General features: G+C 39.2%; 1 protein-coding gene across 1 annotated transcript in view; it reads left to right on the top strand.

Moving 5' to 3' along the window:
* The first annotated feature begins 5,937 nt into the window (after positions 1 to 5,937).
* The window catches only part of MTMR12 (myotubularin related protein 12), a 36,300-nt gene continuing 16,085 nt past the window's right edge, over positions 5,938 to 26,152 (top strand). The window contains exons 1-10 of the mRNA XM_010563990.1: positions 5,938 to 5,991; positions 7,791 to 7,845; positions 9,066 to 9,205; positions 11,051 to 11,123; positions 12,377 to 12,507; positions 13,187 to 13,280; positions 15,842 to 15,965; positions 17,167 to 17,242; positions 20,218 to 20,324; positions 22,507 to 22,631. Coding sequence (XP_010562292.1) covers positions 5,938 to 5,991; positions 7,791 to 7,845; positions 9,066 to 9,205; positions 11,051 to 11,123; positions 12,377 to 12,507; positions 13,187 to 13,280; positions 15,842 to 15,965; positions 17,167 to 17,242; positions 20,218 to 20,324; positions 22,507 to 22,631 — 979 coding nt within the window. The remainder of the gene's footprint in view (positions 5,992 to 7,790; positions 7,846 to 9,065; positions 9,206 to 11,050; positions 11,124 to 12,376; positions 12,508 to 13,186; positions 13,281 to 15,841; positions 15,966 to 17,166; positions 17,243 to 20,217; positions 20,325 to 22,506; positions 22,632 to 26,152) is intronic.

The following is a 26,152-nucleotide window of genomic DNA, read 5'->3' as shown; positions in this document are numbered from 1 at the left end:
GGCCGCGGGAGAGTGCGGGCGGGGGAGCTGTCAGGCTGCCGCAGCCCCGGCCCGCAGGGCGGCGGGGAGCCCTCCGTGGGGTCTCGTCAGGGCCGCGGGAGGAGGGGGAGGAGGAGGAGGCGGTGTGGGTGGAAGCTGCGCGCGGGTTCCTCCCGTGGCGCCGTTCCCCTGGCCCCTCTCCGGGGTTTCGCCGCGGGAGTTTTCTGAGGGGAGCCGGGGAGGGCGTCGCGGGACGGGGACGGGGCTGGCGAGGGCGTCGTTGGCGGAGCCGCTGTCGGGGGTTGCAGGTCTGGAGGGTCGGAGGTGCTTCCCCGAGAAGGAGGGGGAGCTTGTTGCTTCTCGAGAAAGCTTCAAAAAAAAAAAAAAATTAAAAAGTAGCTGGCGTGTCAGTTTTAAGGTGATTATTCTTCTGGTGCTTCCCTTGAACTGTTTTTTTTTTGTAAGCGGTGGCCAGATGTCAGGCTGTCATTGCGACTGTTCAGCTTGTAAGGTGGGACTTCCCGAACCTCTTTTTCTTAATGTCCTTTGACATCACTCCAGTGAGTGCTCTGTCTCTGTAAACTCCTTGTTTTCAGTTCTGTCGCTCTGAAGCCCTGGATCTCTTTCCTTAACAGCTCAGTGTTGAACTCCTGGCTGTGCATATCTTTCATGCTGTTCTTCCTGTTGTCCTCTCACTTATTTATTGAAACTTATGTTGGCAGTTTGATTGAAGTGGCTTTAGACTCACTTTACTGAGGTCATGTTGTTAGCAGATGGTATTAGGTCAGTATTGGTATTCAGTATTCCTTCATTCTTATTCCTGGTAAACAGCTGTTTTCTAGGAAGACCGATCTTCATGAAAACTAGCCATTTGTGGGATTGGGGTGTTTTTTCCCTCCATAGTTCTTTGTAATCCATGTCAAACTGGTTCTTCTTAATCGTTCGATTCTCTTGAGAGCTCCTGAAGGAAGAGATTTTTGTTTATCTTGTTAATTAGTACAGAGTTTGTTGTAGATAGGACCTTGGAGAATCTGCTGGTTTTATTTTTCACTGAATCTGAAATAACAATGCAGAGTTATGGCTTAAGTCAGCTGTGCTGTTTAAAACTTCTGTCCTTATTTTGTGGTAGCAGCTCTGGTTTTATATGTTGTTAAGCCCTGGTGACTTGTAGTTTCATCAGTTTACTTTAAAAGTTTTCTTTTCCCAGTGAAAATGGATGTAAATGATAGGTACAAATATTTCTGGAGTCAGCAAATATATCTCTGTGTGAAGTCAGTCTTTCACCTTAGGAGAGTACGTTGTACAAATAGACAAAAAAGTGTGTGCTCAAGGAACTGAGTTTTGTGAAGGTAAGAACTTCACTTGTTGGACTTACTGAAAGGCACTTCACCATTTAAACAAGCATGCTGGATGATGAAAGCTTGCTAGAAGAAATGGCCAGTGGGAAAGGTACAAGACAAATATATATAGTGCAGGAAGATACCAAATAATAAAGAATACTTTAAATTGATTATAACTACAGTAATGTATCTCTTCAAATATGATCCTGATGGCTGCAGGAAGAATAACAAAGGTATTTAATATTGGAAGATGAGGCTCTTAATGAAATATCCTGATGCACAAGAGCTTGCAGTCATTTACTGTATTCATGCTGCTTTTAACTATCTCCTTTATGCACTTAAATTTAAGAATTTCATGAGCTCTTGCAGCAGAACCTTTGAAATACATACTTGGCTTCTGCCATAGAATTGACGTCTTTTTTGCACGTTCAAAAGCTCAGTGGAACAGGTCTGATGCCAGTAGCAAGTAAAGCAAGTTTAACTCTTTGCTCTGCTGGGTATTGCTCTCTTTTTGACAGCTTATGACTGCCTTAATGGAATGGTTACACAAGAAGCTGAAGACTTTAGTGGGTTTTATGAGGATTAAAAATAAAACTTTAGGCATATGATGAAACCTGTGAGCCTATTTGGGGATCTGGAAAAAACATTTTGATTAGATATCCTAAAATAAGCAGAAGTGACCATCTCTCAAGGAACTGTATTCTGTATGTACCTGAGAAAAATAACCTTCTGAACACAAAGTTTGTATACATGTTAAGTTTCATGTAGTTGAGTTTTAAAATTGGACTGATAGAACAGTAGAAATACTTAATCCATCTTATGCGGAACATAGTTTGGTCAACTGGGAACTTTCCTTTCATCAAAATAGTGTAATTGCTGGATGCTTGGGGAAGAGTATAGGCAACAGGTGTGTTCAGTGTGATGCTTCCTATGGTAGACCCTGTGAAAAGGTGGCAAACAGTAGTTCAGGGACTTCGTGAGCTTGAGGTTACATCTAGATAGCATTTGAGTTAATGGTGGACTTGTCTCTGAACTTACGGAGCCTTGCTTTGAATCTGTTTATACTTCTGACTTGTGGCAAGATTTTCTGTCAACCACTATGCAATACAAAGCAATATAGTACTGTTATGCTGTAGTCCTCCTTGCTTGCAACCTCCAGATTCTTCGGGCTTGTCCTTGTTCTCCTGGAGAGTTGTTTGAGACCTTAAGCTGCTGCTTCTAGGTTAGGGGAGCCCTGCAATAAGAAAATGCAACAGGCAGAGCTGGGTTTTGTTCTAGCCCCATGTTTAGTCCATCCTCAGATACCTGGGAACACATTAGGTAATGTTCAGAAAAACAATTAAGTTAGCTTTAAACTGCTTTGGGGGTTTGTTTGAAGATTAAAAGAAACAGGAATTCTATTCATGTTAACATATGGCAAGATGGAAATAAGGAGTGAAGAGAAAATGCTGTTTATTAAAGGAGCAGAAGTAATTTCTGCTGTGAAACCCCAGAATGTCTGGAAAGGCAGCGTTTTTGACATCTGACTAAATATAACCTAGTTATGCTCTGCTATATGGAACCACAGATCAATCAATGGTCTGTTGAGAGTGAGACCGTAGGATGTTGATATTAATGACACACTTCCCCTCAGGACAGACTTGGCTACCCTGCAGGAAGTGGGGTGAATACTAGGGTATAAAGTCAATGTTTTGACATGTCTGATCATAGACTAGGAATATTTGTCTATGGAGACATAGAAACAAGAAGCAGTGAATTACTTCATGATTTCTAACTCTAATATTTCAAAACTGAAAGCATTTGCAAGGCTAACAAGCTGGATCGTATTTTCCTTAAAAATCTTAATGTGAATAAAAATCTAGATGTTAAACTTGATTTGCAGCTTAATGCTACTTTTTGTGCATGCATTCTCAAAAGTGAAATCCTCCATGATAATTCTTATAGGGTATTAGTTCTTGTATTAGCCCTTAAACTTTTTAATAGATTTTGTTCTGCTTCATGCTGCTTGTCCCTGTAATCTGGAGTACACCTCAGGCTGCTGAGTTGTGAGGGTGACTCTCGTACCTCTTGTGCTTTGTCTCTCAAACTGTGTGTTGCTGTTAGCTCATAACCACTACGAATACTTGTTGCTTGTTAATCTTAGTACAATATTGTGTGTTCTGTAGTGATCACTTTTAAAATAGTATGGTCTTATTCTAAATTGGAGTGATGGAATTGAAGGGTGAAATAAGGAGTAGGCATTACCAAAGCAGACAGCTGGGCTCTGGACTGACATGGGGGAAGCCGGGTATTGAAGTCAGAGGAGATGGACAGGACAATGTAAGGAAAGAGGAAAGGATAAAGATGAAACGGTCATGGAAAACATGTGCTATGTTCTAATGGGCTGTTGGATAATGAAGCCGTAAAAGGAAGGAAAACAAGCAGTTGGAGATTATTTTCAGCACTGTTATTAAAGTGTACTAAGTACCTCTAGATTGTATGGCATGCAACATGGTATTTAGGCTTGTTTGACCAAGAAGTAGTCTTTCAGAAAATACCAAGTATGTATTGTGGTTTGTTTCTGAATACAAAGTATATGCTAAGCATGTGCATAGGTATTTCCTCTTTTGCATGAAATTCCAGTGGAACTGTTAGACAAAAGTTTGATTTATTTTATTCAGGAATCCTGTATTCACTTGTTGGAGTACCACAACTAATTGTGAATATTTCAGTATACAGTTTGACTTTTACAAGTGATAAAGATAAATGCATAGTTAAGAAAGCTATTCATTACTTGAATCTAATGAACAATGTTTTTCCCAGTAAGTTTACTAAAAATCTTGGTTTTCATTGTTGGAATTACTTCTAGCACAAGTGTCCAGCTATGGATAAATGGAAACATTACCATGGGGGAAGGTAGGTTCGGAGTTTATAGCATATAATTTGCAGCAGCAGACTGTATGAACGGTCTGTCTGCTGAGAGTGATGAGCAACATCCACTATCAGTAGGCCTATATACATATTTTGCAATACTGATTTTAAAAAATCCAAATTCTTTGACAAGATCTGGATTCTGGCATGCATGTTTTTCACCTTTTACTCATTTTCTGTCCATAGTTGTTCACCTCTCTGTGGAGTGAGAAGCAAGGAATTGCTCTCAGTTGTGGTGAGGCTCTCAGACAGAGAGCAGGAATCATTTGGGATCCCTCTGCTGCCCTAACTGTTAGGACCCTGTTAATATAGCATAACTGCTACTTGACCTTACTGCCTTAAACTCAGTGTTGCCTCACACATGGTGGCTCTTTTATGCTTCAACACTTGAGGAAGACATGCCTCCCTAGACAGACTTGGGGAATATATTTTAGCCCCTTTAAATATATTTTTGGGGGAGAGCTGAATGTAGTCCCTGGGTATTGCAAGCTATGCAGTTCTTCTGTATACTTGGGTAAAAACCAAGAAGAAAAAGAAGGGTGAGCCTTTCCTTAAGAAAAACAGTTTCTCTATTGTGTTGTCTCCCCCCGCCCGCGTTGAAGCAGAGAATCTGCAAGGAGCATGGTGTCCCCTTTCCCTGGCATGTCGCTGTTTCATAATGCTATCAGCTGAAGTCGGTTTGAGCTAACAAGAAGAATGATGCATTATTTATTAGTCTGGTGTGACATGTTGTCAGCCTGCAGTTTTGGTACTCTGTACTGTTATAACTGATAATTATGGGGTGTTGCTGAATTGCCTACCACTCTTTGATAGCCTGAAAAAAGGAATGTAGCACAAGGTAAGTGCACATGTGAGAAGCATCCCTGCAAAACAAGTTTCTAAAACCTTCAGCAAAGTTGAGGTCTTTTTATCATTTCTGAGGCAATCCAAAGGTAATTTTCCTCATTTGCGTGGTGTCCTATGGGTATTTGCATTTAGTTATTGCTGGTAGTAGGGTTTCCTGTGTTGTGTCTTGAATAAGAAGTGCCAAGATTCTGCTTGGGGCATTCAGAACGGGGAAGCCACAGATGAAGAAGTATCTATCTAGAGGTGTGTGTGGCTTTCAGTGGTCATATATGGAAAGTGCTTGCATGCGTAACTTCAACAAATGGTCAGAGGGTGAAGTTTCCTGAGGTCTGAGTGGATTTAGTAGCTTGTGGAAAGGGACAGACTTGCTTCTGCTGCCTCCCTTTCTTTTGTTTCTGCGCTTATCTGACCTGTTGATGAGCTGATTCTGCTAACAATAGGCAGTAACAACAAAACCAAATGTAGCATAAGTACAGACTTTCCAGATGATCTTATGAACCAAATTACCTCGCCATGTAGTCAGAAAAACCCAGGGATAAAAGGGGTGAGTGGGTGAGTATGAACTGTGTGACCTATTAAAGGGGTGTTGAGGAGCATGTATTTTAGTGTCAGCGGGCTCTTAAGTTAGTCTGAAGATCTGTGTTGCCCCAAAACTGAAATCCATTAGAAAAATAAAGTTGAAACAGAGTGGAGATGTTTGTTAAACTTATGGGCTCCTACACAACTTGCACTGACTCATGGTGAGTTAACAGCTTTTCTTTATAAAGATTTTTGTCATCTCTTAAAAGAGCAAACACAAAATGTGACATCAGTAGAATTTAATGTGTTGTAACATCCTCCCTTGGAAAATGAGTGCAGCAGCATGGATTCTTCAGCAATGTTCGTGGCTTGCATTCTAGCTATCCTTAGTGCATATGTATGAAAACTGTCTGTGAAATATTTATGATTTTATTATGGGAATATAAAAGTTGACTTTCAAATAGAACTGTTCTGGAAGCTCAGCTCTTGGAAGCTGTTGTATGTTAGAGGAATTCTGCCTACAGTAAGCACTTCAATGTCTGTGGGTTTTTGTCAACAACTGGTACTCATGGCAATAAGTATGAACATTCAAGCAGTGTGTATACATAAACAGTAGTTATTACATGCCTTGTGATATCTCCCAAAGTAAAAGCTAATAGAAAAGCACCTAACTAGTATACTGCTTTACTGTTCTGTAGCAGTGATTGTTGGCATATAGTTTGTGAGCAAACAGTGTTGCATTTAGTTGCACACAAATAGTGATCACAGAAGGCACAGCTATAAAGGCACTAGTAAACCCCAAAGTTTAGCTCAGAGCTACCAGTGGTGAAGAGACAACATTGGGAAAATGCATATGTATTTCTTCTCTGAATGCAGCAGTGTTCAGCAGCAGTGTTCAGCTTAAGCCATGTTTGCATAGTAACTTACCTAGCTATCAAGCATGAACTTTGATTAAAATTTACTTGTACAGCATCCACACTTAGAAGTCAAAGGTAGCAAATTGTGTTTTGTTTTCTGCATTGGCTACCAGCTGTAGTTTCTTCACACCACCACCACTTTCATTTTATAACCCTTTCCTCTTTTCAACCTGTCTTGAATGTCTCTGCTGTTCTCATGACATGGTTTCCTGGTGGTTTTAGTTTTGCTATGCAGTCTTCAAGCTTTGTTTTTGGGTCTTCTGAGTGTTGAGAGCAAGTGTTTATATGAATGGCAAAGGGGGATTATTTTTATGTTCTCAGGGGCTTTTGTTTCTCTGTTAATCCAGCAGAAGTGTTGTTGCTCATGTCTCCTTTTGATTGCTTGCCTTGATTTGCAATACCTGACTCTGGATGCTGGTGACAAACTAAAATTAGCTTGCTTACTGCTGTGGCCCCGCGGGGGGAGAGGGTTCCAGTTAACTAATAGTTTTCCAGAGACTCCAATGCATGTGAAGTCATTCAGACTCAGAGGAGGAAGTTCTGAACTGGCTGAGCAGGAAGGGTGTAGCATGTCCTCTAGTTTAATAGTCTTTCAGCTGGAGATTTTAGCCCAACTGTCAGTGTCCCAAGGCTAGAATAAGTGATACTTAGAATTTAAAAGGTTTATTTTGTGCAATTTGGGTGCAAAATAAAGGATATCCTGTGACTGGTTTTACCTCTTGGGTCTGAGGTTCTGAAATCCCTTTCCCTCTAATCTTAGTAGTGCTGTTTAAGTAACTTTTGTACTTTGATTGCAATAATACATGTAAGAGAATCAGAAAAGATAGTGAAGGATGAAGCTTGAAAAACTGTGAAAGGGACATTAGAAACAAATATTAAGTCATAGGTGGAAAAGCTTATGAATGAACTCTGGGAGATGGTGTTGTAATACTGAGTTTATGCTTATCCATTTACACGTGCTGAGAGAACTTTAGAAGTATAAGTCATGCTTTACTTCTGCCTGTTACTTATAATGCATTTCCTTTTTTGTGTTCACAATTGCATGTAACTGACACTGGGTGTCAAATCACTGACTTAATTATTTAGCTAGTAGACTACTGACCTTTAGTGCAAGGAACACATTGCAAACTTGCTCTTCTTAATTTAGTAAGTTTTCTCCTTAATTTTAATTTGCTTATTTGCTAGAATGCGGTAAATTTAAAAGGGAGGGTGCTGTTATTTACAGCATATGTTGAAGGTATGATCTTTGCAAAGTAACAGTTACTCTTTCCCTCTTTAGGAAATACACATAAAGGAACCCATAGAAAAGGAAGTATATCCTCGCTTATTACCAGGTAACTCTTGTATACTGTATTAGAATTAAATGATAAAAAATCAGTCATGTAAACAATATTTAAATGTTCCCACATCTGCAGCAAACACTCATGTGACATCAGTATCCCAAGTAGTAAAATAGAGGGTTTGGTGTAACAACCCACACAGATTGAAATGTTTTAAATATCTGTATCTGCATGGGTTGTTGAAAAACTCTATAAAAATTTCAGTTTTTATAGAGTACAGTATCTTCAGGTAAGCTGCATGTGGAGAACTGTCTATACTTCAGTTTGCCCTGTCTCTCAAAAGATAAAGTTGGGTGGGTTTTTGTTTGGGAACTGAAGGCCAAGAAGTAGTGGAAACTTACTTTCTAGTTGCTTTGTTTCTACTATGAGTTACTTAGGCCTTTTGATGCCTCATTCACTGTTGAGATTTTTTTTTTTTAATTTACAATTCTTTCTTTTTAAAAAATGTTTTCCAAGATTGGGAAGAATGACATTACTAAGATAAAACACAAGTAAAAGCTTAGAATAAACTAGTATTGTTCTGTTGGAGTTTCTATACTTGATAGGAAAAACCAAGGGTCTGGCTGATTATACCTGTTAAAACCTGTTTTTACTTTCTTAAACTTGAAGTTCAGTTCCTCTTAATTTTAAGATTAGAACTTCATTGACCATTATTTATGTAAATTTGTGTTTGAAAACTTTAAGATAGCCCTGGTACCTGTAAAATAAGCAACATCTCCAGTCAAAGCTATGAAAAATTAAGTAGGATGAACTTGTAATAATCAACTCAAATGTTTCAGCATTCTTAGAGTTTAGCAGTAAGAAAAATTGGAACAGTTTTCACCTTGGTTTCTTGACTGTATAAACTACTCTTTGGTGGGCTTCTGCTTTTTTTTGAGTACACACTCATATGGTTGCTCTTTGCAGCTCCATGTGTTGGCCTACTCTAAGTGGCAGAAGAACATGATACAGGTACCTCTGGTTACAGAAGTCCTAAACATGTGCAGTTCAACAGTGTTCAGTCCATCTTGACTAATGTTAATAACCTGGAAGGCTCTGAGTGTACTGATTCCAGGAGCTGCCTCTTAGTCTTTTTTGTATAGCAGTGATGAAATATCTTCAGGCATACAGTTATGAGAAGCTATCAGGAAGTTAATGCTGAGTTTAAGATAACAGTTGAAATAATTCAATTATAAATATCGGTTATGTTGCAAGTCAGTGTTTCTTTTATACAGGTGAACTGCTGCTTTGCGAGGCAAGCACGGTATACAAGTATATACAAGAAGATGGGTCAAATCGTGGCACCTATGGGAAACTTGTGTGCACAAACTTCAAGATTGCTTTCCTTGATGATAATTCTGCTTCAGATGATAATGTAGGAAGACAAGTCTTCTAATTATGACCAAACAGGCTCTGAAGACATGTAGTGTCTCTGACTAAATATTCATATCTTTCCCTTATATAAGGATACAGAATGAATATAGATTTATAAAATAGTTTTAATGGGTGCAGACTAATTTTAATCAGACTGCATCTGCTTGGTCTATGCAGGTGCTTCCTCAAGCTCTAATGATTATTTATGTAAAAATGGTGCAAGGCTGTATATGGAAACTTACACTAGACATAGTTTATAACTCTTCATGTCTTGTGAGTTGGTAATTTTGTGAAGCTTAAGTTAAAATTAAAATTAATTTTTTTGAAAATTAAATCAACAGGTTGTTTAAACGTGACTTCTGACTGCTTGTCTAGTAGCAATTGCAAAAGTGTGAATGTCAAACGTACTTCTAATGTTTTATAACATCTGTCTGACTTGACTTTGGGCTACCTCTGCAGAACCATTTCAGGGCTGCGCAAGACTGAGTAAGCTAATACTCAGTGGAAATGCTCTAGAAAATTGTTTGTCTGGCTTGGTAAAACTCTGAATTATTCCATTCAAAGTCAGGTATTGACAGCAAAGATTTAAAAACCTGGTACTATTGAGCTAGCAAACATAAAAACCCTAAAAAGTCCCCAAATCGTAGAAATAAGTTGAATCTTGTTTCCTTTGGTTTAGGTGCTCAAATTGAGCTGTCAAAGGGGAATGGTAATGCCACACCTTTTTTGATGTGCTTAAGCATCTGTAATGGTCTGGTCCATTTAAGCAATAAAAATGAAGGAGAGACTATTATATAGCTCTTGAGTGAACTTGGCTGAAAAATAGTGAGAAGAATCTGATTTGATATGCATTGATTGTAGTCTGAAGTTTCTTGGGGTAAAATTTCAGGGAGTTAAAATGTTAAACTAAGGCTCCTGCAGCCAAATATGGATTTTTGGACCTTGTGGTGTTAATTGGGACAAAGCTGCAGAGCCCTTTCCACAGATCGCATGAGATGTATGCTAAAGTTGGTAGTGACCATGCTAATTTCTGTTCCATCACTAACTTTAAATCTTGGGTTTGTAGCATGCCAAGTCAACTATATTTCTCTCAACAAAAGTTCAATATTAGCCACCTGATTCACAGTGCTGCAGACCTGGAAATAACTTGAATGAGCTTAACTCTGTTCACAGCTGTCTTCAGGTAAAATGTAATTTGCTGATGTAGTGTACATCAGCCTTCTGGTAATACTATTTAACATAACAATGTTTAATTGTGGCATTACTCAAATGTCATTTTTAACTCTGAACTCAGGGAATGATAAAAGTGAAGGGAGCTGCAAATCACTTCAAGTTTGGCAAAACAGTAGACAAGAGAATTGGGTTGTGTGTGTCTTCATTTTACCCAGTGATAAATCTGGCTGTTACATTGGAATATTCTTGGGATACTTGTTCTTTTAAGACATTTTCTATTTCCTGCCAGGTTCCCATAGCAAGGAAACTTGTCATAAAAGGGCTTGGATTACAGCAAGTTACTGTATTTCCTGTTTACTGCAGTGATTCTAGTTTGAAAAGTGACTCTCAATAGAAATGCATGTTTTGAAGCATTTGAAAAGTAGTAACTCTATCTACGTTTCAAGCATGGCTGAGACTTAAATAAAACTGGATCTGCAGTTTATAAATTATGCCTGTGTAACCTGCATCTGTCTGTATTTTAATAACTGTTCTTTGGTGTGCCACCTTACACAGCTTATAAGAATAAGTAGTAATGCTGATAGTAAAATATGTACTGAATACATCATTTACTTGTGAGAAGGTGCTACTGCTTAGTAGTGTGATATTTCTAAGAATTTTTTTCATGTTCTAGGAGCCACAATTTGAGAATAAGATTGTAGGAGAAAATGACATAACCCTGCAATGTGTAGACCAAATCTATGGAGGTAGGTCAGCTTTCTCCTCTTGGTTTAATAAGCCTCATACTTCTAGGTGTCTTACAGCGCTCGTGCTCTTTGTACACTTACATCCTTTTCAGAAAACTGATAAGAGTTGTCACTTTGGAAACTAGGATTGGGTAGTCTAGAAAAAACAGCTGCAGTTATACTTAATGATGAAATGACAGATAAGAGATCTATCAGAACCTAGTTTTATTCCTCAGGCTTGTGACAGCTACATTTTTGTTAATTATCTTGCTGAGACAGACAAAACAGTTCCTTCAAAATGTCATGATTCAAAGCAAAGCAGAGTGTACTGTGAAAAATCTCTAAGATTGGTCCACAAGGATCTTTCAGTGTATCATCTATTTCTATAAATATGGAGGTATTCACTTCATTTGAGCAATAGCAGTGCAGAGCAGCACAGGTACCAAATTCCCAAACAATGCCTTTTGTTTGTCTAAGGCAACATTGTTTTATGAGTTTCATGATGTCTTCAAAATATCAAAGGAGATAGAAAACGAGGTTTTAATTTACAAGTTAATCAGTGAGTGTTTTGCAGCAGGGCTTGCAGGTATGCCTTTATTGCTAAGAAAGGTAAATGAGAATGGGGCTGGTAATTTGTAAGTAGTTGGGAAGGCTTTATTGAGAAGCCTGACCTTGGACTAGTGTTAGAGTATTCAGAGTATTTATGAATGGTGGTGTGGATTTGTGAAGGAGTGGACTACGGGGAGACTAGTGAAAGCTAGTTATGAGACACTGTTTAGGTTCATATAAAATGTCCTAGCTGGCAGCATTTGAAGTTGTGAAATGATATATCCTGAAACAGAAGTGAACAAAGGGCTCTCTTGGGGACTTTATGGTGGTTTTAAAAAAAATTTTTTTTCTTTTAGAAGCTTAGAATGATCTCAGTTGTTTGGGGACTTTCCCATGGGCAAAACTACTAAATTATGTTCTTTATGCATATCAGAACTCTGAACTGACTATGCAGTCAGAATGTGAACAGAAATAATCACTTAACAGCTGGCTTGCTGCAAGTCTGGTTTCTACCTTGCAGGAAGTAGTTTGAGTGCATTTAAAAAAAAAAAGAGTATATTAGCACAAGAGCTCACCAGTTTTTGTTGTAGGATGCTGCTTCTGACTTGCTAAAACTTGGGCTTGAATTAGTTTCTTGAGAATTTTGAAAAGTCAAGCAGGAATAGCTTTATCAACTGATGTCAAAGTCCTTTTTGATATTTACTTAGAGTTTTTTAATTTTGCAGTTTATGATGAGAAAAAGAAACTTCTAACTGGACAGCTGAGAAAATACCCAGAGAAGCTAATTATCTACTGTAAAGACCTTAGAGTATTTCATTTCTGCCTGAGATACACAAAAGAAGAGGAAGTGAAAAGAGTAAGCATAGTAACTTAATTTGTTTTTCTTTTTTAAGGTTAGTGTTGAGTGTTTAGTTGTGGGGATGAGGGAAGGGTGAAACTCACCCTGAGAGATCCCTTAAACTTGAAGTGTTTTCCAATCATTCCCAATTGAGAGAGAAAGTAAAAGACTTTGATTTTTAGCTAACCTTACTCATTAACTGCTATATACATAACGAAGTCTAAAAGCATCAGATGCACTGGCTCTTTGAAGAAAACTGGAGTTTTAGAGTACTACATGAAATTAGCTTCAGCTCAGGCAAACTTGTAAAGCTGTTCTGTTTGTGATACATGATTTTATTATGTTTTAGACTAAAGCGTTTTTTGTATGAAAGCAATTATTTTCCTGATAACTTGAGTTCTTTTGACAGGTTAATCTGAACTCCAAACTAGGAGTCTACTACCTTTATTTAAATAATAAGAGTCATTCTGGAAGTTGAACTTCTATAATACTTCTCATTAAGCCAAGTAGGTATAGTGTCTTGCAGACAACAGAGAAAGTTTTTTAAAAGTCAGTTTTCGGCTGTTGGGGATAGAAGCCATTAAACAGTTTTGTTTAAAACCTGGAGGTGGGGAAGCGGGGGTAAAAAAATAATCACATTTTTTGCACTGACAGTCTTAGGTCTGTGTTTGGGTGTTAATTTTTGGTCCTTTCCTAGATCGTCAGTGGTATAGTTCATCATAGCCAGACTCCTAAGCTGCTTAAACGCTTGTTTCTGTTCTCTTATGCATCAGCTGCCCCAAACAACACAGGTAAATGTTTTTGTATTTTTGATTTGTATTTGTTGCATACTGTTAGTTCCTTAGCAGTCTGCAATGCTTAGTAGCTGAGTTTGTGCTTGGCTTATGACTGCCCTGCTGGCAGATAGCCTCAGAAGATTCATTTTTCTCTTGTTATACATTGTTAGACTTGTTGCTAAAAATTTCTGAATTGTGTACTGTTGGTTTCTGTGTCCTTCAGGGTAGTTGCACAGAAATTTTCCAAGCAAGAGTAGCATCACTGGATTAAAAACTTACTGTCATCAATATGTGCAGATGCTTTTCATGTGCTTCTGACTAGAGTGCTCTCATCTAGAAAATATTTTATTTATTTTATCAATGTGTTTTTTCTGTACTATTGCAGTGAACCAAACTTCCTGCTCTTAATTCTTAAATTATTACATTTTCAGTAGCGTCTAACAAAGTATTTCCCTTTTTGCTCTTACTTGCAAGCGATCTGCTTTTCCCAGGCAACTGCAAAAAAAAGCATAGGTTTGCATAGCAAGATTCCAGTAGACATCTGACTTCCTCTTATAGCTAACTTATTACGTAATCTTCCCAACTGATCAAACTTGGCTGAATAATGTAGTAAGCTGCAAAATTCAAGATAAAAAAATTGTCAGTGCACTTTCTAGCATTTCATAGTTCAGGCTTCAGCTGAAGTAATAGCACTGTTTTGAATTAGGAACCTGATTCTTAGTGCACCAGGAATGCCTATTCTTTTGACAGAGGGAAGTTTTGACGTACCAAAGGTATTAACTGGACACTTATCAAAGTATGTCAAGGAATTACAGCATCATTGAGGTTAGAAGAAACCTCTGGAGGTCTAGTCATGTTACTCTCCATCTGCCCCTGTTTAGAGTAGGGTTAACTACAGCAAGCTTACCAGGATCATGTCCAGTTGGGTTTTGAGTATCTCCAAAGGTTGAGACTCCACAACCTTTCTGGACAGGCTGTTTCATTATTTGACTGTCCTCGCAGTGAAAAAGTTTATTATTATATTTAAATGAAATTTGCTGTAGTTCCGCTTGTGCGCACTGCCTTTTGTCACGTCACTGGATACCACTGAGTCTAGATCCATCTTCTTTACTCCCCTCCACTGCTTCCACCCCTGATCTGGTGTTTATACAGACTGGAAATATTTCTTGGCCCTCTGCACCCCCACTGAGCCTTCTCTTCTCCAGGCTGAATGATCCCAGCTCTTGTTCTCTCCTTGTATCAGGTGCTTCAAGCCCTTTAATGTTCTTAATGAGCCTTCACTGGACTTGGTCCAGCAAGCCCATGCCTGTCTGGTACTGGGGAGCCCAGCACTGGACACAGCACTCAGGCATGGCCTCACCAGTGCTGAGCCGAGAACAACAATCACCTCATTCAACCTGTAGGCAATGGTTTTCCTAATGCAGCTCAAGAATACATTGGCTGCCTTTGCTGCCAGGGCACATTGCTGGCTCAGGTAGTTCCTGCAGACTTTGTCTGTAACTGGTATTCAGTTTGAACTACAAATATCAGAAAGACTGTAAGGTTTTCCAGGTAGAGACTAATCAAATGTGTGAGAAGCCTAGTCTGTATAGCAACATGAAGTGTTGTGCCCAATTCCATATTTTAATAATTATCTTCAATAATAAATGCCTAGGTCTCATTCTTTATAAAGTTGTTATAGGCCAAACCAAGCAGACTTGGGTTTTATGACTCTTATGGTCTGATACTCTTAAAATCTTAACTTGTCCCTTAGAGCTCATTAATAATGTTCTGTTTCCAGCTGTAAATTTTTCATCTACCGTATCTTATGGTGGAAAGTTTCAACTTGCCATTGTATCTTCTGTGGAAACTCTACCCCTGTTTGGTATTTTAAGTGTTAGCTGATGTTGCAGTATACTTAATTATGATGGATGCCTAAAACAATTGGCCGTACTCCATAAATTATATGGTGGTTATACGAGATCTGAGGCTAAATCAACCTGTTGTCATAACTGTTGCTGAGGTGGCTAAATAGAAATACAGGAAAAGTTCTCAGCAGAAATGATTGAGACTGAATTGCTGTAATAAATTTTCTGGTCTTATCAAGTGCCTGAAATGTTCTATTCAGTGCAAAACTCCTATCCATGATAAAAGAATGGACTTTAAATGAAATGCAGTATCTGAAGTGCAGAAAGGCTTTTGGTGTCATTGTTAATTCTATATTTAAGCCTATATTATTAGATGCCAGTCAGATGCACTAGTATGTAATGGTATTTGCTGCACAGCATCCTGGGTTTTAGGCTTAATGTGAGGACAGCCTCAACTGTATGGAAGTTCCATAAGAGCTGATTAATTTCTGTAGGAGAAACTACTCCTGAAGTTATTAGTTAAAGCAGTATTTGACAGAAGATGAGTTCTTAAAAGATCAGACAGAAGCAGCATGGTGTACAAAGGCATTTTATCTTTGACTTGAGGCTTTCTGTACACAAGAGGTTTTTTCTTGCTTACCTTAATGAAAACTAAGTACTTGATTTAGGAATGCTTTTGTGTTAGAGTTCCTGATAGTCTGCAAAGTTACCATTATTGATGTCTGACAGATGGAAGAAACCAAACAGTGATGTTTGAAACTCTTGAGGACTGGCGTGGTGAGTTGGAGCGGACCAAAGGGAATGCAAAATACAAAGCAGTGACTACCAATGAAGGCTACAGAGTCTCTAACAAGTAAGCTTGCTATGGTTAATAGTGAACCTTGGAGATCCATCTCGTTAATATTTGCCAAAATCAGTGCTGCCTTTGATGCTGAGCATTATACAGTTGTTTAGGGTTTGGTTTTTTTTTAGGATCTGGTTTCCATTTTGATTTATGGGATACTTTGATTTGGGACCTCAAGGAGGTCATCTTACACAGCCCCTGCTCAAGCAGGATTAACTTCAACATTAGCTCAGACTACTCAGGACCTTGGTCAGTCAAGCCTTGAATATCTCTGGAGGTGAAGAATACCACTTCCAAAATGGAATGGAAAATATGTAGGTCTGGTGCCTACGCTTCTGTCATACTGGTTAGGATGACATTTTCTCAGTCCTGTACCTTTACTCTGGTAAAATTCCAAGTTAAATGCACTTGATTTTCTTGTTTAGTTGGGGGGCTGGGTGGAGAAAGAGTAACTGGTTTAAAGTGTATCTCCAAAACATGCTGATAGGAGTTAAGTTGCATTGCCTTTAGTGGAAGTTTAGAGGTGTATATTTCTACCAGTCTAGCTAAGTAACATCTATCGGTAAACCCTTTAGGATGTATACAAGGCTTTGTGTACTACTGTTGTTTAATAGTCAAATCCTGAAAGGTTTCACAGACCTTGAAAACAAACACCAATTTTCAAAGAAGTTTTAACTATTTATTCTAGAACTCTGTCTTGAGAGACCCAAGCTGAGGTTAAGTATTTATTTTTATTGCTTCTGTGGATATTGAACATAAATAGTGTTGGCTGACACTGGAAATTCATGGTATATTAAATTACATTCTTGGATTGTGATGCAAACTGCTTACAAGGCATTGAAACATAACTAGTTATCTAATACTACAAAGGCATGTTTTGAAACAGCAAAGAATGAGAGAACTGAGGCAGTCTTAGCAATCAGTTTTAGATGATAAAATTAACTGTAGGACTCAATTGGAGCCTTGGAAAGGCAGGGGAATTTTAGTGAAAGTAATGAAGAGCTCAATATTGGAAGAAAATACTTTATCCAGCTGAAAATAAAGGGAGGGTGTTGAGGGCAATATAATTATCTGGTAGGAAACATTATTGTAGCAGTAAGACTGAATATATAATTAGCATGTGGGCTAGAACACTCACAATCATTAAAAAGAGCTTGGAGATTGTTCAGTTTTTAAGTGCAAGAAACTCTTTTTTTTTTTGTTGTCTTAGGCTGCCTTTGTATTTTGTTGTTCCCATATGCGTTTCTGAAGAGAGTATCTTGAAGTATGAAGGCAGAGGCATTCCTGTAAGTATATATGCATGGCTGAGGGTAAGAAAACTTACTGAGAAGACAAAATTTCAACTAGCACTTCAGATATTACTGCATATTATTTTCAGAACTTTTTTGTTTTTAACAGCTCGCATGTATGCCTAGTCATCTATAGAAAGGAAACATGTTGCAAGAAGTGCTTAAAGTATTCTGTATTCCCTGAAACAGTATGAAGCAAAATATATATGTATGGTTCACAGCCCTCACTTACTTACATCAGATATCTAATGTCCTGTAGTCTACATATACTACTAGTCTGTCTATTCATCAGCCTGTTTTTCATAAGACTGAGTACTGACTGCCCTCTGACTGGAGCAGGATGTAGGGCTTGAAATGCTATTTGGATACTGAGGTGAAGACCACGCCCGTACAGGTATAGCCGAATACCTCCAGTTACCTAGCCTGAGTGCTGGTAACTAGTATGGCTGTGATGATGCAGCATTTTTACCAAGCCAAGTAGCCTAACTGAAAAAGTAGTTCTAACAGTCTCAACAGAAAATGAAGGTAAATATACTGTTTTGCGCCCTGTAGCAAGCTGGCTTTGGCTTCCTACCTTGTACTGCAGTTCAAGAACCAGTAAGACAAAGTAGGTAGAAACAAGAAGCAAAGTAACCTTACTTATAAGGTTTTACCATAGTTGCTGCATGTCCATCAAATTTCCAAGGAAAACCATGTTCTCTTCATGCTCTTAAATTACTTGGCCTGTGGAGAAGATAGCATTGTACTGTCCTGCCTAATTTGTCCTTTCAGGTAGTGAAGTTCAAAATAGTTTGTCTCACTTTTTATCACATAGTCAACCAGATAAATTACAGCAGCTGTTACACAGAAACAGAAGTGGTTTGTTTTTTTTAATTGCATCTTGCATTCATAGAATCATAGAATAGTTTGGGTTGGAAGGGACTTTTTGAAGGTCATCTAGTCCAACCTCCCCTGCAATGAGCAGAGACATCTTCAGCTAGACCAGGTTGCTCAGAGCCCAGTCCAGTCTGACCTTGAATGTTTGCAGGGATAGGTCATCTACCACCTCTCTGGGCAACTTGTTCCATCCAGTGTTTCACTACCCTCATCATAAAAAAAAAAAAAAAAAAAAAATTCTTCCTTATATCTAGGCTGAATCTACCCCCTTTTAGTTTAAAACCATTACCCCTTGTCCTGTTGCTACAGGTCCTATTAAAAAGTCTGTCCCCATCTTTCTTACAAGCCTCCTTTAAGTATCAAAAGGCCATAATAAGGCCTCCCTGGAGCATTCTCTTCTCCAGGCTGAACAATGCCAACTCTCTCAGGCTGTCCTCATAGGAGAGGTGTTCCATCCCTCTGATCGTTTTTGTGGCCCTCCTCTGGACGTGCTCCAACAGGTCCATGTCTTTCCTGCTCTAAGGACCCCAGAGCTGAATGCAGTACTCCAGGTGGAGTCTCACCAGAGCAGAGCAGAGGGGCAGAATCACCTCCCTCGACCTGCTGGTCACGCTTCTTTTGATGCAGCCCGGGATATGGTTGGCTTTCTGGGCTGCGAGCACGCATTGCCAGCTCATGTTCAGCTTTTCATCCTCCAGTACCCCCAAGTCCTTCTTGGCAGGGCTGCTCTCAATCCCATCATCTCCCAGCCTGCTTTGATGCTGGGGGTTGCCCCAACCCAGGTGCAGGACATGGCACTTGGCCTCATTGAACCTCATGAGGTTCACATGGGCCCACTTCCTGAGCTTGTCCAGGTCCCTCTGGATGGCATCCTGTCCCTCAGGCATGTCAACTGCACCACTCGGCTTGGTGTCATCTGCAGGCTTGCTGAGGTGGACTCGATCCAACTGTCTATGTCATTGATGAAGATATTAAACAGAACTGGTCCCAGTATGGACCCCTGAGGGATACCACTCATCACTGATCTCTATCTGGACATTGAGCTGTTGACCACTACCCTCTGGATGTGACCATCCAACCAATTCCTCACCCTCCAAACAGTCCATCCATCAAATCCTTATCTCTCCAATTTAGAGAGAAGGATGTTGTGGGAGACTGTGTCAAAGGCCTTACAGAAGTCCAGACAGATGACATCAGCACCTCTTCCCTTGTCCACTGTTCAGAGGCCTTGTAGAACTCTTCTTATTATTTCCAGATTCTTTTGGGAATGCTGGTTTCAAAATAGCTTGACCATATTAAATCAGTTTGAGATGGCAGTGAAAGGACAGCTTAGCCAGTTTTTCCACTCTTGTTGATTGTGAGGTTTCTGCATCCTTCTGAATTGTACCTCTTGGCTAGTATAAATTGGTAGCAGAACTTTAACTTCCTCATTTGACTTGTGTAATATTCCTGATGAAAATGATACTGACTACCAGTTTCAAAGCGAGTTTAAAGATCAGCTTGAGAGCTTCAAGCAGTAGGTGTGAGTCAAATTATGTGTAAAGGGAAGTAAGAAGCTTTGAGGACTGATTTGCTAAAAGGAATACCTGTAACTATGTAATCTGATTTAGTTGTGGAGTTAATATCTTATTTCATATGCCCAGATGACCCTTTATGCGTAGCTTGCGTCAAGGCTGAACTGTAAGAAAAACATTACTGTATCTGTGTGGAGAAAGTGATGGCTAATATATGAGTTAGAAGAGCTATCTTGCTGTGGCCTATCTTCCAAGATAATGTGGCCATAGGCAGTTTGATCAATTTTTTTTAACCTATGAGGGCAGTTGAGAAAGTAATGTTCTGATACAATCTGACATTTTGTGTTTCCCTGTGCCTGTAGAAAGCTTAACTTAAAACTTGCAAGTGATAACAGGGTACTGAGGCATGTAGTTCTGGTGCAGATGTAGAAGCTTGCTTCTACCGATGGGTTTGCTGAATACACCAAAAATTCAATGAAGCACAGCATGGAGAAATTTCTTGTAATCACTCAGTCACTTAAGCAAATACTTTGTACGGGACAGTTTACCAATTTTTATCACCTGGTAAATGTCTTTCTGCAGATTTGGTGTTGGTCTTGCCATAACGGTGCTGCTCTTCTCAAAATGTCTGCATTTCCCAAAGAACAGGATGACAGCAGTTCACAAATGCAAAAAGCCTTCTTGGATGGGTCAGTAATAGCTATTCTGTCCACAACACTTTGCTTGGTATGGACCTTGCTTCTCTTTTTCCATATATGCTGTATCTTTAAGCTTGCACGCATCAGGAAACAAGTTCTAGATCTAAAAGTAGTATTCTGTGGTGGAATGGGTTTAAGCCCTTGGCCTAACAGCATTGGTCAATTGTGCAGGACTGTAACATCACTGAAGGCTTATTTGCGGAAATACATATATATCTATCAGATGAATCTCTGTACAAACTGTGGTGTGTTATTAGGTAAAGCAGCACCAAAGCCTGTAGGTCTTAAGTACAGTTAAAGTATCATTAGCTGATGGGCTCAACTGTGTTTGCAAGTAAGAGAAATTTAGATTCCATCTCTAAACATGGATTTGCAAGCTGAGTTTTAAATCTCCCTGAACTCTGCAATCTTCTGGGAACTAGATTTGTGTTCTTAAATAACTTTAGATAAAAGTAACCTAAAATGACTGAGACAGTGTAGCAGTTCACTACTACTACTTTCAGATGCCATGGCAGACAGCACTTTTTCAGCCCAGGTAGTGAGCTGAATTAGCTCAGCAGTCTGAAAAATGCCACAGTTAACATAAGGGCAAGAGCACAGCTGCTTGGCTGAGAGTTACAGCAATGACTTGTTGCTCTTTTTTTCTGGCTTTTTTTAACCTGTTGGGTGTCCTGGAGAGAACTTATTTAGCAGCAAGCTGTTAGATCAGGCTAGTATGTATAGTTTGTAATGCTTTGCCACTAGCTCCTTTCTCCTCATAGATGGAGAACCTGTTAATCACACAGAACTAAGAGAAAATAACTTGATTAGGCTATTAAAACCTCTTTTGTTTATAAAATTAGTAATACTTGTATGGGAAAGGCTTTTGACCCTTCCTGCAGATTCTCTAATGTTTCTCCCCTGAAATGGAGAAGTTTACATGACTTAAAACTTTTTAATGCTATTTCATAATGTGAAAGTAAGTAAAACTAGCAGTAAGCTGTAACAAGGTATCAGCTGATCCCTTGTCTGGGACCATCTGAACTTGGGGCAGTATTGGTGGCTTTCTTTGCTATGGAGTACTGGTGGTTAACCACTAATATTTAAAAATATATCTACAAATTGTCCATAAGGGTGTGTTACCATGCCATTGTAATAGTAGTCTGAACTCAAGCATACAGCAAATGTTTACAATTAACAGCCTTTTTTATTGAAAAAGCTGTTCAGAGCCAGATTGTCCCACACATTGTTTACTTCAATTTGGAAGAGGAATCATAATTGACAAATGATTGCTTTCCCTCAATTCTCTTATCTGATGCATCTTCCAGTAGGTCTAGTAACCTGCATTTCTGATGTGGACGCCTGTAGTTCTCACTTAAAGCAGGCTTCTGTGCTACAACGTATGGGAAACAAAGTACTCTGTCCCGTCTGGGCAAGTGCCTGCAAGGCTTCACTTCTGAAGTATGAGCTAGAGCAACTTTTCCCAAATCTTGACAATAAAAAGCCAGCATGACAATAGAGGTATTGCCTAAGCTGATGTTCATCTGAGCTGTGGAGCCTGAATGAGAGGGGATGTTCTGGGTCCAAACCAAAGGCTCATCTGGCCTGGTATTTTTTCCTCTCCTCCTAGAGAAAAAAATAGCAGATATGTAGGGAAGTATAAGGCAGGTATACTGTCTCATGTGAGTCCAAATTTTTCTTCTTGCTTTTACTCATGTGTTTCATTAGCAGACCTGGCAGCTAGGTATCAGAACGTAATGTGGTTGGTAAAAGTCAAGAACAATTTTAAGTGTCTGCTGGGAGGTTTGGGTGTTTCTATCCATCTCTTCTTTCTGGATTCACCTCTAAATAGCCTACTAGTAAAGTAATTCTGTTGTGTCTAGTGAAGACAATGCTAAAGAAGCAGTAGTAAAAATGCAGTAATGCTTGTAATATTCATAACTGCACAAACATGCAGGAATATCATTTTATTGGTGTAACAGTTAAGAGCAGCAAAACTTGTCATAAGCTTGTAGGCAAGCTTCCAGCCAGTACTTTTAATGCATGGAGGCCCTTAGCTTTCCAGGGTGTATATATTTCAGTAATATAGCCATTTCTAAAACCATACCTATTAACTTTGTCTTCAGTTATAATAGTTGGTGCATTATTTGACTTGTGAAGTAGAAGGCTTTAATCTCTTGATGATTTCATTTAGAATCTATAAGACAATTAGCAAACCTCCCTATGAACTCCTGAAGACAGATGACTTGTCAAGCAGCCTTCCATCTCTGCAAGATATCCAGACTGCATATACAAAATTTAAACAGCTGTTTTTGATAGGTAAGTCAAACTTTAAAGTAGTCTTTTGTCTCTAAAGTGACTGAGATGCAAAGCATAACAATGCTGTTTTAAGTCTCATGAATGCAGTCCTTGTCTTCATTGGTGTCTTGCTTTTGACGGTGGTTAAAAGCAGATTTTTAAATATGTAACTGAAGACTGTGGTTATGACTGGCATGTTAATGGAGATTTGTAGTTCTTAGACTTACCACTTCTTGCTAAGCAGTCACAGTGTCTGAAAAATACTTTTAGAGAGAGACTATGGAGTTTAAATGTTTGTTGGAATACACTAGCTGGATTGAAATTTATGGGAGAGGATTTTTCAGTCTTCTGCGGTCCATTGAAACTGAATGTTAAGTGTTAACCTTTTAGCCTTTGTGCTAAGTCAAGAGTTGAGTCTAAAGGCTAATTAATTTTTGCCCTAGCTTTTGTTACAAACTAGTCACATCTCAAAACATATGAAGTGTGAGTTTGCTTAAAATTCTGTCACTCTGGCTGTAGGGCTAAACATGACTACTGTAAATAGTAAGTCTACTTGAAAGGAGTAAAAATGGGAGCCATGTGGAAGTATAATCTATGCTTTCAGACCGTTTTTTTTTCTGGGACTCTGTTTTGTTGTTACGAAACAGTACTTCGACCTTGCCTCTTGGCATGAGAAAAGCTCCACAGAACCTTGCAACTGTGCAATGTGCCATTGGGCCATTTTGGACAGCGGGTCTTCTACAAGATAATGAGGGTAAATGTTGCAATAACCTCTGTCTGGTGACATGCTGTACACTGGGGCAGTTCACCTGTGGCTGTTAATGTTGGACATAACTGAACGGATCATCGTTAAGGAACTGTCTATTGGCAGCGTAGCCCACAGATGGTATCCAAGTCCTATTGGTTTTATACATGGAATTTAGCTGGTAAGTTGATATTGATTGCAGATCAGTGTGAATGGTTTCTCGTAAATATGTACCAAAGATTTCAGTGACACACTGAAGAGAAGTCCAAGATACATGAGGTATTTGCCAGAGTTTCACATTGAGGATTTTGTCTGGAATACATTGCCAAATCCACAGTGAGTCTTAGGAGCTAAAAATAATTACCTATATTTTAATGTAGTTTCTGGTAACTTGCCCTCCTCTTGGAAAAAGGCCAAAGCTTGAATTTAAGTCATTTAACATCTCCCAGGAAATAGTCATATTTCAATGGTGTAATTGTATCATTGTCTTATATTACTTGAAGCAAAAAGGAATATGTTAAAACTGCATTCCAGTAAGTGGTTTTGTCTTAGAGCTTTTTTAATAAGTGTTGTTAGTAGACTATAGCTCACTCAATATAGCACTATGGACTAGCAGTCTGAGAAAACCACTCGGGTAACTTTTTGCAGAAGTGTTAGGACCTTACAGAAATTGACTACCATACTACTATTTTTTTTAAAGTCTGAATGCATTAACCATTATTTTTGTTCTATATGTGCCTAGTTAATTTGATTTAGGTAACTTGGGGGTGTTGGTTGATGAGAAGCTCAACATGACCCAGCAATGTGCATTTGCAGCCCAGAAAGCCAATAGTATCCTGACTGCATCAAAAGAAGCATGACCAGCAGGTTGAGGGAGGTGATTCTGCCCCTCTGCTCTTGTGAGACCCCACCTGGAGTACTGCATTCAGCTCTGGGGCCCCCAACATAGGGAGGACATGGACCTGTTGGAGCAAGTCCAGAGGAGGGCCACAAAGATGATCAGAGAGCTGGAGCACCTCCCCTATGAGGACAGGCTGAGGCAGTTGGGATTGTTCGGCCTGGAGAAGAGAAGGCTCTGGGGAGACCTTACTGCAGCCTTCCAGTACTTAAAGGGGGCCTACAAGAAAAGTGGAGAGGGACTTTTTACAAGGACATCATGCTGGTTTTGGCTGGAATAGAGTTAATTTTCTTCATAGTAGCTAGTATGGAGCTACGTTATGGATTTGTGCTGAAAACAGTGTTGGTAGTGATAGGACAAGGGATTAATGGCTTTAAACTGAAAGAGGGTAGATTTAGATTAGGTATAAGGAAGAAATTCTTCACTGTGAGGATAATGAGGCACTGGAACAGGTTGCCCAGAGAAGCTGTGGATGTCCCCTCCCTGGAAGTGTTCAAGGCCAGGCTGGATGGGGCTTTGAGCAACCTGGTCTAGCAGAAGGTGTCCCTGCCTATGGCAGGGGGGGTGGAACTAGATGATCTTCAAGGTCCCTTCCAACCCAAACCATTCTATGATTCTGTGAAATTCCAGTGTGACTTAAATTTCCTGAACACATGCCCAAACTGAAGTTCCTCTTATAAAAAGCCTCATTAAGTAAAGCAGAAACCACAGTAGTAGGTAGCCGCTTGAAAGAGGATTTTGATAGGAGGGGACAGCTTGGATCCTCTTAAATTGTTCCTCTTATTTGAACTGTTGCAAAGGCAGATGCTGATTTTGCTAGAGTGCTCACAAGTCTCAGTGTATGCTATTTGCCCACATACCTTAAATGAGACTTTGAACATTTAAATTCTCACATCCTAGCACAGTATTTCTTCAATGTCCTAGAAGATAGGAAGGAAGGGAAAGCTTGCTCTCTATTGTAATGTTATTAAGCAAAATACCTTGATTAAGAGGTAACACAAGCTGCAAGTGTTTTGTTGTGCCTTTCAAAAGAAGTTCCTGTTTTGACTTGGAGATGACTTTGGCTGGGAAGAACTGCCAGACCAAGCAATGGTTTGTAGAGGCTTGCACACAAGTGGTTGAGTCTAATTGTGGTAGAGCAGGATTGAAAAAAAACCACACAGCCAGCCACACTTAATGTGGCTACTCAACATTTTGCAGTAAAACTCTTCTGTACTGTCCATAATGTAAGAGAACTGAAGAAAACTTCAGTATGGAATGTAAGTGTTACTGTTACAGATGAAAGCCTGTTATTTCTACAGGAAAAAAGATGGAAATCCCTTTTCCTTGGTATCATGGGTTTTGGGTGTTTTTGAAGGACTCAAAATTGGTACTATAATTTTGCCTTGATTCAGAATGGACAGGTTTTTCAAATAGTGATTGCAGGCTAAATGGAACATGAGATTTGGGTGCAAGGAAATATTCTAAAACATGGATGGAAAGAGGATGAACTGGGGAGTAAAGGGTGTTGTACTGTAATGTATGTACTTTAAAGGGTATCATACTTACAGGTTGGAAGTGAATTTGAATATGTTAATCAGAAAAGATTGGAGAAAACTACATCTAATGTGAACAGAACTGACTAGGAAGCTTTCAAGATGCATTCTAATGCTTTTATGGAGAACTAGGTTCTATGGCCAGGGTGAAATGAATCAGGGAAAGAAAGATTTTTTTTTTTTTTAAATGTGTAGTGAACAGAATGAGTGGCATGAGCAGGCATGGAGGCAGAACAGCTACAGGAACAAAATAGATATATGCCTCTGCACTTGAGGATCATAGATGCAAGCTGCAGAAAACTAGACAGAAGTGAGTATGTATTGGAATTAAGCATTGGAGGCATATGGAGAGACTTTGGGAGGT

Source organism: Haliaeetus leucocephalus, unplaced genomic scaffold (assembly GCF_000737465.1).
Source record: "Haliaeetus leucocephalus isolate CR32 unplaced genomic scaffold, Haliaeetus_leucocephalus-4.0 Scaffold174, whole genome shotgun sequence".
Taxonomy (NCBI): Eukaryota; Metazoa; Chordata; class Aves; order Accipitriformes; family Accipitridae; genus Haliaeetus; species Haliaeetus leucocephalus.
The sequence above is the reverse complement of the archived record's forward strand: the minus strand, read 5'-3'. Positions and strand labels throughout refer to the sequence as shown.